General features: G+C 40.7%; 1 protein-coding gene across 1 annotated transcript in view; it reads left to right on the top strand.

The window, feature by feature from the left end:
* USP37 (ubiquitin specific peptidase 37) overlaps nt 1-13,424 on the top strand; it is a 126,383-nt gene that overhangs the window by 27,326 nt on the left and 85,633 nt on the right. The window contains exons 6-7 of the mRNA XM_011964598.1: nt 2,173-2,270; nt 4,126-4,210. Of these exons, the coding sequence (XP_011819988.1) occupies nt 2,173-2,270; nt 4,126-4,210 (183 nt within the window). The remainder of the gene's footprint in view (nt 1-2,172; nt 2,271-4,125; nt 4,211-13,424) is intronic.

Genomic DNA, 13,424 nt, shown 5'->3' with positions numbered 1-13,424 from the left:
ATGAGAAGCTTGAATATAGGGAGTGAAATAATTTGGGACATTTTTAAACAACTTTATTAAGGTACGATTTACATACCATGTAATTGACCCATTTTGAGGGTATATAAGTCAATTATTTTTAGTAAATTTTTTGAGTTATGTTACATCATCATTATCTAGTTTCAGAACATTTCCATTACCCCAATAAAATCATCTATTGTGTAATCATTCGACCACATTTCTAAAATACTGGAGATACTACCTGACCCCTATCCTTCTCTACCTTTTTTCATCCTAATTCACCAGAGATAAAAATCTTAGCAATTGTAACACTATAAGATGTCAGAGGTATTACTATCAGCAACAGAATTTCTGTTGCCATTGCCAAACAAGAGTCCAATTCCAGAATCCCATCCTTAGAGTGTGCTTCCTAGGCCCACTTTCAGTACCAGCTGTTGTAGATTATGTTGCCCAGAAGCAGAATCTGAAATGGAGATTAGTGTGCATATGAATTACTGAGGAAGTACTCCCAGAGAAGATAGTGAAAGGAGTAAGGAAAGCAGTATAGTTAAGGGCAGGAAACAAAGCATGGATGTGATCCTGGAGAAGTCACACAGGGACATGAAGGTTAGTCTTCATCCTGATATTAGAGAAATCTGTTACGTAGCTTCCACCATAAAGTTGTTTTAATCCAAATCAAGAGAGCTGGGCTTCTCTACTGTAGCACCTGGCTTTGTTTGTGACTCTGAGATTACAGGCAAAGTATCTCTAGTAACTTGAGGGCAGTCCTGTGAAGAAGAGCCCTCGATACTGGCTATCAAAAACATAAGTTGGTATGAAGGTATGGAAGAGAGAATACAAAAATGAGTTAGAGGGAATCTAGGTGGAGCACACTTAGGCATTGTCTGCCACAGGCTTACTTCATGATGGTTCCCCTTAAATTAGCACTGTTAAAGCATGAACATTTATTTGAATGGACACTCTCTACTTATATGGGTTGAGGTATTTGAAAATAATACAGGGGAGAAAAAGGCTTTTAACTTTGTATTCATGATCCTAAAGAATTTTAATCAATATAAATTAAAATGCTGTTGCCACTTATCTAATAGTATTTCTATTCATGTGGAATATATAGTTTTGATTTTGATTTTTCTTTTCTTTTCTTTTCTTTTTTTTTTTTTGAGACGAAGTCTCGCTCTTGTCACCCATTCTGGAGTGCAATGGCATGATCCCTGGCTCACTGCAACCTCTGCCTCCTGGGTTCAAGTGATTTTTCTGCCTCAGCCTCCTGAGTAGCTGGGATTACAGATGCCTGCCACCATGCCCAGCTAATTTTTATGTTTTTAGTAGAGACCGGGTTTCCCATGTTGGCCAGGCTGGTCTCAAACTCCTAACCTCAGGTGATCCACCCGCCTCGGCCTCCCAAACTGCTAGGATTACAGGCTTGAGCCACCACGCCCAGCCTGATTTGTTTTTCTTTGTAAACCTATAAACTAAACTACCAAGCTTGAACAGTTTACTTTTTTTTTTTTTTTTAAGACCAAGTCTCACTCTGTTGCCCAAGCTGGAGTGCAGTCGCGTGATCTCGGCCCACGGCAACCTCCACCTCCTGGGTTCAAGAGATTCTCCTGCCTCAGCCTCCCAAGTAGCTGGAACTACAGGCACGCGCCACCATGCTTGGCTAATTTTTGTATTTTTAGTTGAGACGGGGTTTCACTATGTTGACCAGACTGGTCTCAAACTCCCGACCTCATGATATGCCCGCCTCAACCTCCCAAAGTGCTGGGATTACAGGCGTGAGCCACCGCACCTGGCCACAGTTTACTTTTTAATTGATTCTTTTGGTCTTAGTAGCTGAGTCATTTTATCTGGTCTTGCTTTTGGCCAAGAAAATCTAATAATCTTAATGTCTTTGATTTGACTTTTATTTAAAGAAAATCCTCCTTTACTTTTGCTAAGTTAATCAGAATCATGGATTGGATTGGCTCTTGAGATGGTAATTAAAGATTATTTTTGTAATTCTCATTTGTTTAAGTCATTGACCTTTTGAGACTAACAATCTTGTAGCTTAATTTTCAAGCATATCAATGAATTCAGCACTTGAAATGTAAATGTTTTAATGACAACTATTTAAAATTAAGAACAATATTTTTATACACTTGTACTATATTGATGTAAAATTATTAACTATAGGAACAACAAGGCCATGACAGATCCTTCCAGAAAGTATTTAACCAGCAGTAGAGAAAAGCAGCTGACTTTGAAACAGTCAGAAGAGAATAGGACATCAGGTAAGTGTTGGATCTTACAATAAATAAGGTGCTCATTTATTGTATATTTATTAGACTAGAAATAAAAACCTAACCCTGATCATACATCTGTACATTATTTTTATTTTTATTTATTTATATATATATTTTGAGACGGAGTCTCGCTCTGTGGCCCAGGTTGGAGTGCAGTGGCACAATATCGTCTCACTGCAACCTCTGCCTCCCGGGTTCAAGTGATTCTCCTGCCTCAGCCTCTCGAGTAGCTAGGACTACAGGTGTGTGCTATCAGGCCTGGCTAATTTTTGTATTTTTAGTAGAGACGAGGTTTCACCATATTGGCCAGGCTAGTTTTGAAATCCTGAACGCAAGTTATCCACCTGCCTCGGCCTCCTAAAGTGCTGGGATTACAGGTGTGAGCCACCATGCCTGGCCTAATCTGGTGTTAGTTATTGGGTGCCGATTTGTACCCAATACTTGGCTAAAATATTTTAAAGTATTAGAAATTCAGTTGGGACCAGCCTGGGCCATACGGCAAACAGATATGTTGTCATCTAGGTTTCACTGTTCCATTTCTAGAGCACAGGCAAGTAGATGTAGCATAATTCTTAAGGGCCCTAGTATTTTCAGTATGGTAAGTGAGGATTGGCTTCAGTTTCAAGTCCTCAGCCGTATTAGCCCCTAGCAAGAGAGTCAGCCTGTCCTTTGAAACTCTGAAGCTAGGCATTGATTTCTCTCTAGCTACGAAACTCTTAGGTGGCATCTTCTTCCAATATAAGGCTATTACATGTACATCGAAGACCTGTTATTTAACGTAGCCACCTTCATCAGTGATCTTAGCTAGATCTCAATAACTTGCTGCAGCTAGTTATTGAGTAGTTGCTTAATAACTCAGTAGTTGCTGCTTCACTTTGTATTTTTATATTGTGGAGATGGCTTCTTTTCTTAAACCTCATGAACGAGCTCTTACTAGCTTCACATTTTTCTTCTGCCTCTCTCAGCCTTCATAGAATTAAAGAGAGTTAGACCTTTACCCTGGATTAGGCTTTGGCTTAAGAGAATGTTGTGGCTGGTTTGATCTTCTGCCTAGACCACTAAAACTTTGTCCACATCAGCAATAAGGCTGTTTTGCTTTGTTATTCACATGTTTACTTGAGTAGCACTTCTAATTTCTGTCAAGAGCTTTTCCTTTGCATTGGCTGTTTGGTGCAAAAGGCCTAGCTTTCATCCTGTCTCAGCTTTTGACGTGCCTTCCGGACTGGGCTTAATTGTTGCTAGCTTTTTATTTAAAATGAAATGTGCAACTCTTCCTTTCACTTAAAAACACAGAGGTCGTCGTAGGGTTATTAATTATCCTAATTTCAATATTTTGTCTCAGAATAGGGAGGCCCAAGAAGAGAGACAGAGATGGGGTAATAATGACTATTTGGTGGAGCAGTCAGATAAATTGAGTTCGCCATCTTATATGGGTGCAGTTTGTGGTACACCAAAATAATGACAATAGTAACATCAAAGATCACTGATCACAGATCACTGTAATAGATATAATTTAAACGTTTGAAACATTGCAAGAATTACCAAATGTGACATAGACATGAAGTGAGCGAGCATATAGTGTTGGGAAAATGGCACTGATTGACTTGCTTGGTGCAGGGTTGCCACAGCCTTCAATTTGTTTAAAAAAAAGAAAATACAAAAAAACCTGCAATATCTGTGAGCCACAATAAAGCAAAGAGCAATAAAATGAAGTATTCCTGTATTTGATGAGAAGGAAAAAAAGAGTTAAATATAATCAGGACTAATGTATACTTTTATTATTAAATGAACTTGAATGGTTGATTTAGGAATTACGTTTTTCCTTTGTTCATTTGTTTTATAGGGCTTTTACCTTTGCAGTCATCATCCTTTTATGGTAGCAGAGCTGGATCCAAGGAACACTCTTCTGGTGGCACTAACTTAGACAGGTATGCATTGGTTATATGACTTGTGAAAAACTTAGGAGCTCTTTTTTTCAGAATATCGAATGATGGGATAGGCTATGTATTATCCTCTTAAGTGAATATGATAATTTAACAAAATTGATGAGACTCGTAGAATCCTGACATGTTAGTTAGAAAGTATTCTAGAAATGGGCTGAGCATGGTGGCTCACACTGTAATCCCAGCACTTTGAGAGGCTGAGGTGGAAGGATTACTTGAGCCTGGGAGGTCAAGGCTGCAGTGAGCCATAATTATGCCACTGTACTCCAGCTTGAGCAACAGAACAAGACCCTGTCTCAAAAAAAAAAAAAAAAAAAAAGACAAGATCTCACTATGTTGCCTAGGCTGGTCTCAAATTTCCTGACTTGAAACAATCCTCCCACCTTGGCTTTCCAGAGTGCTGGGGTTACAAGTATTGAACCATTGTTCCTGGCCTCTACAGAATTTTTTTTTTTTTTTTTTTTTGAGACCAAGTCTCGCGCTGTCACCTGGGCTGGATAGAGTACAGTGGTGCTATCTTGGCTCTCTGTAGCCTTGCCTCAGCCTCCCACATAGCTGGGATTACAGGTGCCTGCCCGCAAGCCAAGCTAATTTTTGTAGAGACGGGATTCTACCATGTTGACCAGGCTGATCTCAAACTCCTGACCTCAAGTGATCTGCCTTTCTTGGCCTCCCAAAGTGTGGGGATTATAGGTGTGAGCCATCGCGTCCGACCACTCTACAGAAAATTTTTTAAAAATTAGCTGGGCATGGTGCTGTGTGCCTGTAGTGATAGCTACATAGGAGGCTGAGGTGGGAAGTGCTCTTAAACCTGGCTCTGGGAAGTTTTGTAGTGATACCGTATATTGCGACTGACAACGTTATCAGACTGTGGACCAATATATATTCTACCATCCCATGTGGATGAACATCCTAAGATCTCTCCTCTGAAGCATTTTTATTTTCCTTTTGTTGCTGTTGTATTTGTTAAGCTACATTCCACAAATTTAGGAATTTCCCTTAAAAATCAATAGCTATATTACATCAGTGAGTGTCTTTTATTAATAAGTTAGAAAAGGCTGGTTGGATATTTAATTGCTGATTCTATAGATAAGCTTTTTTTTTTTTTTAGATTTATTGGATATAAATATATAAGATACCTGCTAGGCACTTGTTGAGAAAGTGTGATCATGCAATGCAGCACAGAGGGGGTGATGGTTTTAAATGTAAAAAGTGAGGGTAATGGCAAATGCCCATCAATGATAGATGGGATAAAGAAAATGTGGCATATATATACCATGGAATATTATGCAGCCATAAAAATGGATGAGTTCATGTCCTTTGCAGGTGAATGAAGCTGAAAACCATCATTCTCAGCAAACTGACACAGGAACAGAAAACCAAACACCACATGTTCTTACTCATAAGGGGATATTGAACAATGAGAACACATGGACACAGGGAGGGGAACATCACACACCGGGTCTGTCGGTGGGTGGGAGACTAGGGGAGGGATAGCATTAGGAGAAATACCTAATGTAGATGATGGATTGATGGGTGCAGCAAACCACCATGGCACGTGTATACCTATGTCACAAACCTGCACGTTCTGCACATGTGTCCCAGAACTTAAAGTTTAATTAAAAAAAAAAAAAAAAACGGTGAGGGTAATGGTAGTCTAATATAGATGCTATATAATGGTGACCTATTAAGTCATATGTTTGTTTGTTTGAGATGGAGTCTCGCTTTGTCGCCCAGGCTGGAGGGCAGTGGTGCAATCTCGGCTCACTGCAACCTCTGCTTCCCGGGTTCGAGTGATTAGCCTGCCTCAGCCTCCCAGGTAGCTGGGATTACAGGTACCCACCACCGTGCCCAGCTCTTTTTTTGTATTTTTAGTAGAGACAGGGTTTCACCGTGTTAGCCAGGATGGTCTCGATCTCCTGACCTCATGATACGCCCGCCTTGACCTCCCAGGTGCTGGGATTACAGGTGTGAGTGTTTAGAACAGCTCTTTAAGCTAGTAAACCAGAGTGGAACAGTTGTGTATAAGTACTTTGGGTTGGAACCATAAATATGCTGCTTTCCTACTCTGAGTAGAGTGCAAAGACATGAAAATGGGACAACAGTGATTAGCCTCTGCTTTACTGTTACCTGCATGGGGCCAGAACTGTGACCACTTAAAGTCCTATACAGAGTAGATGGCCAGGTAGAAGTAACTACTAAGTCCTTGTCAAGAAGGCTTGGTCATGGAATATAGCAAGGAAACAGACATGGTAAAAGTAAATGAAATTAAGAGACTTACGTTGGTTTTCTTGGTGTACCCTCCATGTCTTAACAGTATTCTGGAAGAAAAGACTAAAGAAAATAAAGGCAAGGAGATTGGCAAAGAAGTAATAAATGAAAATGATGAAAGTCCTCACATTGAAAAGCCTGAAAAAATATCAAACAACAAATACTTTTTAAAAAATCCACATTTTGTCAAAAAATAACAGATGCCAGTGAAGTTGTGGAGAAAAAGGAATGCGTATACACTGTTGGTAGGAGTGTAAATTAGTTCAACCGTTGTGGAAGAGAGTTTGGCCATTCCTCAAAAACCTAAAGACAGAAATACCATTCGAACCAGCCTAGGCAACATGGTGAAACCCCATCTCTACTAAAAAATACAAAAAAATTAGCCAGGTGTGGGGGCAGGTGCCTGTAAATCCCAGCTACTCGGGAGGCTGAGACAGGAGAATCGCTTGAACCTGGGAGGCAGAGGTTGCAGTAAGCCAAGATCGCACCACTGCACTCTAACCTGGGCAACAGAGCAAAACTCTGTCTCAAAAAATAAAATAAAATAAAATAAAATAACCATTCAACCCAGCAATCCCATAACTGGGTATATACCCAAAGAAATATAAACCATTCTATTATAAAGACACATGCATGTGTATGTTCACTGCAGCACTATTCACAATAGCAAAGACATGGAATCAACCTAAATGCCCATCAATAATAGACTGAATAAAGAACATGTGATACATATACACCAGAATACTATGCAGCCATTAAAAAAAATGAGATTATATCCTTTGTGGGGACATGGATGGAGCTGGAGTCCATTATCCTTAACAAACTAACACAGGAACAAAACCAAATGCCATATGTTCTCACTTATAAGTGGGAGCTGAATGATGGGAACACATGGACATGTAGAGTAGAACAACACACACTGGGGCTTGTTGGAGGGTGGGAGGAGGGAGAGGATTGGGGAAAATAACTAATGAGTACTAGGCTTAATACCTGGGTGATGAAATAATCTGTATAACAAACCTCCATGCCACGAGTTTACCTATGCAACAAAACTGTACATGTACCCCTGAACTTAAAATAAAACTTAGAAAAAAATTTGTATTGTAAAATTTTAGATGCTACTAGAAAGAAAATACATCCTCTATAAAAGTGGAGAAATCAGATTGACATTGACAGTATTGGAATAGGAGGCAGATAGTTTGATATTATTAGCAGAGTAACAGTATCAAAAACTTTCATACCTAGCTAACTATATTTCAAGAATATAGACAAAGAATGCAGTATTTATTTATTTATTTATTTATTTATTTATTTTTGAGGCAGGGTCTCACTCTGTCACCCAGCCTGGAGTGTATGGCATAATCATGGCTCACTGCAGCCTCAGCCTCCTAGGCTCAGGTGATCCTCCCACCCACAACCCCCCAAGTAGCTGGGACTACAGGTGTGTGCCACCACACCTGGCTATTTTTTTGTAGACATGGAGTTTCACCATGTTGCCCAGGCTAGTCTCAAACTTCTGGGCTCAAGTGATCCACCTGCCTTAGCCTCCCAAAGTGCTGGGATTATAGGCAGGAGCCACTGCACCTGACCAAGAATGTTATTTTTCAGATGTGCAAAGACAGATAGAATTCATTCATCAAGAAGAAAACTGAACAAGGAAGGAGTGGTAAGAAAAATCAGTGAACAAAAACAATTTTAAACTATATTTTTTATTCTAAATATTTTTAAAGTTTGTCTTTTTGCTAATAAGTGAATGTGGTAGAAAATTCAAATGACATAGGGTGTATACAGTAAAGAAGATGTAAATCTTCTTTTCTTTCCTAACTCCTAGTATTCATTTTTCCTTTTTAGACATAACCACTGTTACTATTAATAAGATCCTTCTGGCCGGGCATGGTGGCTTACGCCTGTAACCCCGGTACTCTGGGAGTCCAAGATGAATGGATCGTCTGAGGTCAGGAGTTCGAGACCAGCCTGGCCAACATGGCGAAACCCTGTCTTTACTAAAAATAAAAAAATTAGGCAGGTGTGGTGGTGGGTGCCTGTAGTCCCAGCTACTCAGGAGGCTGTGACAGGAGAATCACTTGAACCTGGGAGGCGGAGGTTGCAGTGAGCCAAAGACACGCCACTGCACTCCAGCCTGGGTGACACAGCGAGACACCATCTCAAAAAAAATAAAATAACATCCTTCCGGGGTTATTTTATGTATGTAAATACATCTTGATATTTTCTATCAAAGGAGGATGTTGTTGGATTAAAAGCAAATAATTAATAAAACATTGGACAATGGAAGAAATACAGGAGTAGAGAAGATTCAGGGAAATTAAAACATTTCAAGCTTTAGTTTCAGAGGAGGCTGCAATTACATAGACACATTAAAAAGTTAAAGATGGCTAGGAGTGGGGCAGTGGTTCACACCTATACTGTCAGCACTTTGGGAGGACGAGGTGGAAGGATCAGTTGAATCCAGGAGTTCAAGACTAGCCTTGGCAAGATAGCAAGACCCCCATCTCTACAGAAACAGGAAAGGCTACATAACTAATCTAGGAATGTAATAAAACCTTGTAACAGCAATACGAGAAGAGAAAATTATAGATCGTTTTTCACATGTGAACACAGAAGAATCCAAAATAAAGTATTAACAATTGAATCTAATAGGGCATTGAAAATGATACACAATGACTGAGTGCGGTATATCCCAGAAATCAAAAGTAAACATTAGGAAACTTTTGGGATTGTGATAGATTTTTAAAACTATTTGATAGCCATTGGTGATACCTACTTTTAGCATATTAGGAACAGAGCATTATGTTCCTAGTTGGATGAAAAGTTATCTGTCAAAAACTTAAATCACCTTACAATTATGAAACTTTGAGAAGTAGTCCCATCAAAGTCAAGAACAGGATGATACTGTTCTGAAGGTTTTATCCAATGCAGTAGGACAAGAAAATGAAATAAAGAGGTTTGGAGATTGGAAAGGGGAAAAACAGAATTGTCATAGTTTGCAGACAGTGTTATCTGTTAAATATTTAACACAAAGAGAATCACCAGAGGTTATTAGAACAAATGAAAGTGCTCAAGGCCAAGTACGGTGGCTCACACCTATTCTCACAGCACTTACGAAGGCAAAGGCAGGGGGATAACTTGAGCCCAGGAGTTCAAGGCCTGCCTGGGTAACATAGTAACATCCTGTTCTCCACCAAAAAAAGATGAAAAAAGACCCCCCAAGAAAAACAGCTTTATAAGGTTTCTGGAATACAAGATCAATTCACAAAATTAATGGTGTTCCTAAATCCAGCAATAATAAAATATAAACTGTAACAAAAAACAGATTGAGTATTCCTAATCCAAAAATCTGAAATCTGAAATGTCCAAAGTTTCATTAGAAATTTTTTGAGTGCTGATATAATGCACAAAAGGTCATGATCAAAGGAAATGTTTGTTGCAGTGTTTCAGACTTTCAGATTAGGGATGATCAACCAGTAAGCATAATACAAATACAGTATTTCAAAATCTGAAACTCTTCTTTTTTTTTTTTTTGTTTTTTGTTTTGGAGACGAAATCTCGCTCTTACCCCACAGGCTGGAGTGCAATGACGTGATCTTGGCTCACTGCAACCTCTGCTTCCTGGGTTCAAGCAATTCTCCTGTCTCAGCCTCCCGAGTAGCTGGGATTACAGGCGCCTACCACCACGCCCGGCTAATTTTTGTATTTTTAGTAGAGACGGGATTTCACCGTGTTGACCATGCTGGTCTTGAACTCCTGACCTCAGGTTATCCACCCGCCTCGGCCTCCCAAAGTGCTGGGATTAGAAGAGTGAACCACTGTGCCCGGCTCCAATTTTTGTATTTTTAGTAGAGAGGGGGTTTCACCATGTTGGCCAGGCAGGTGTTGAACTCCTGACCTCAGGTGATCCACCCGCCTTGGCCTCCCAAAGTGCTGGGATTACTGGGATTACAGGTGTGAGCTATCGCACCTGACCCTAAAACTCTTCTTTGCAAGCATTTCAGGGATACTCAACCTATACTATTTATAAGAATTACAAAATCAGTGAGGTAGATAGGAATAAGTCTAATAAAATATGTTTTTTTGTTTGTTTTATTTTTTGAGACGGTGTCTTGCTCTGTCGCCCAGGCTCGACTGCAGTGGCACAATCTCGGCTCACTGCAAGTTCTGCCTCCCGGGTTCACACCATTCTCCTGCCTCAGTCTCCTGAGTAGCTGGGACTACAGGTGCCTGCCACCACACCTGGCTAATTTTTTGTATTTTTTGTAGAGACAGGGTTTCACCGTGTTAGATCTCCTGACCTCGTGATCCACCCGCTTCAACCTCCCAAAGTGCTGGGATTACAGGCATGAGCCACCGCGCCCAGCCTAAAATATGTATTTTTATGAAGAAAAGGATTACTAGGGGACATAACGGAAGACCTAAGTAAACAAAGCTCAAGGGTATCATTTATCCCCAAATTAATAAAAAAAATTAAGGTAGTTCCATTGAAGTCTCACAAAGTACTTTTTACAGACCCCCACACACAAAAAAAATCCAAACTTTTTTTTTTTTTTTTGAGGTGGAGTTTCCCTCTGTCACCTAGGCTGGAGTACAGTGGCACAATCCTAGCTCGCTGCAGACTCTAACTCCTGGGCTCAAGCAATCTTCCTGCCTCAGCCTGCCAAATAACTGGTACTACAGATGTGTGCCACCATGCTTGACTAATTGAAAAAAGAGAGAGATGGATGGGGTCTCTCTGTGTTTGGCCAGGCTGGTCTCAAACTCCTTGCCTCAGGCAATCCTCCCTCCTTGATCTCCCAGAGTGCTGGGCTTACAGGCATGAGCCAGTGTGCTCAGCCTTAAATTCTGTTTCTTATAAGTAAGCTTATAAGAATAGCCAAGATAATTTTGAAGAAAGCTTAAGAAGATAGCTTGAATGACCAGATATTAAGACTTAATGTTGGTGTGGTGTAGTGACTCACCCCTATAAATCCTAGAGATTTTGGGAGGCCAAGGCAGGATGGCGGCTTGAGCCCAGAAGTTTGAGACCAGCCCTGGTAATATGGTGAGACCCTGTCTCTACAAAAAAAAAAATTTGCCACATGTGGTGGCATGGACTGGTAGCCCCAGCTACTCAAGAGGCTAAGGTAGGAGAATCACTTGAGCCCAGGAGGTCGAGGCTGCAGTGAGCTGTGATCACGCCAACGCACTCCAGCCTGGGCAACAGAACAAGACCTTGTCTCAAATCTAGAAAAGACAACGTTAAGTGATGGTGATTATTACAGGGGATGCATTAGATTTAATCATTAATCCCTGGAGCAAAATAAAGACCCAGAAACAATCTTGTGCATATATGGGGACTACTTGGATCATGGTACAGGTGAAATTAAAAATTAGTGTAGGATCCAGACTTGTTAGTCAGGTGGGGAAAAAATTAACAAATATTGCAGCCATACAAAAGAATGAGTTCATGTCCTTTGCAGGGACATGGATGAAGCTAGAAGCCATCATTCTCAGCAAACTGATACAGGAAAAGAAAACCAAACACTGCATGTTTTCACTCATAAGTGGCAGTTGAACAGTGAGAACACATGGACACAGAGAGGGGACTATTACACACTAGTGCCTGTCGGGGGATGGGGGGCAAGGGGAGGGGAGAGCCTTAGGACAAATACCTAATGCATGCGTGGCTTAAACATAGATGATGGGTTGATAGGTGCAGCAAATCACCATGGTACATCTATATCAATGTAACGAACCTGTACATTCTGCACAGTATCCCAGAACTTAAGGTAAAATTTACAAAATAAAATAAAATCTCTAGCTCTAAAGGTAAGGAATGCATGGGTTAGTGGAATAAATTAAATGACACTACAAATTCAGCAGTTGGACAAAATCTGAAAGTAGCCTATTGTATTAGTCTGCTCTCACATTGCTTTAAGGAAATACATGAGACTGGATAATTTATAAAGAAAAGAGATTTAACTGGCACACAGTTCTGCAGGCTGTACAGGGAGCATGGCAGTGTCAGCTTTCGGGGAGGCCACAGGGAACTTAGAATCATGGCAGAAAGCAAAGTGGGAGCCAGCACTTAAGGAGGAAGAGAGTGAGGAGGGGGAGGTGCCATACACTTTTAAATGACCAGATCTCATGAGTACTCTATCAGGAGAACAGCACCAAGTTTAGCACCAGGATAGTACTAAAGTGTTCATGAAGGATCCACCTCCATGATCCAGTCACCTTCCACCAGGCCCCACCTCCAACACTGGGTATTAAGATTTTACATGAGATTTGGGCGGGGACAAATATCCAAACTATATCAGCTATTCTGAGGGACAGCTGGCCTAGTCTCTTCACCGAGTTGATGTCATGTCAAGTAAAGGGTGCAGGAAGTCAGGAGAGCACTCTTAAAGGTTATAAGTGATTTAAGAGATATAAAAACCAAATGTAATATATGGACTTTGATTGGATCTTGGACTTTGATTGGATCTTTACACGTTTTTGTAAAGCTGTTGGCAAGGGCCAGGTGCGGTGGCTTACACCTGTGATCCCAGTACTTTGGGAGGCTGTGCTGGGCCGATCACCTGAGGTTGCGAGTTTGAGACAAGCCTGACCAACATGGAGAAACCCCATCTCTACTAATAATACAGAAAAATTAGCCGGGTGTGGTGGTGTATGCCTGCAATTCCAGCTACTCGGGATGCTGAGGCACAAGATTCGCTTAAACCTGGGAGATGGATTGCAGTGAGCCGAGATTGCTCCATTGCACTCCAGCCTGGGCAACAAGAGCAAAACTCCATCTCTGGGGAAAAAAAAAAAAAAAAGCTGTTGGCAAGGTTTAAATATGAGTCAGGTATTAGATGATGATAATAAAGAATTGTTAATTTTGAAAAAAATTGGCCGGGCGCGGTGGCTCAAGCCTGTAATCCCAGCACTTTGG

Source organism: Mandrillus leucophaeus, unplaced genomic scaffold (assembly GCF_000951045.1).
Source record: "Mandrillus leucophaeus isolate KB7577 unplaced genomic scaffold, Mleu.le_1.0 Scaffold70, whole genome shotgun sequence".
NCBI classification, from domain to species: Eukaryota; Metazoa; Chordata; class Mammalia; order Primates; family Cercopithecidae; genus Mandrillus; species Mandrillus leucophaeus.
The sequence above is the reverse complement of the archived record's forward strand: the minus strand, read 5'-3'. Positions and strand labels throughout refer to the sequence as shown.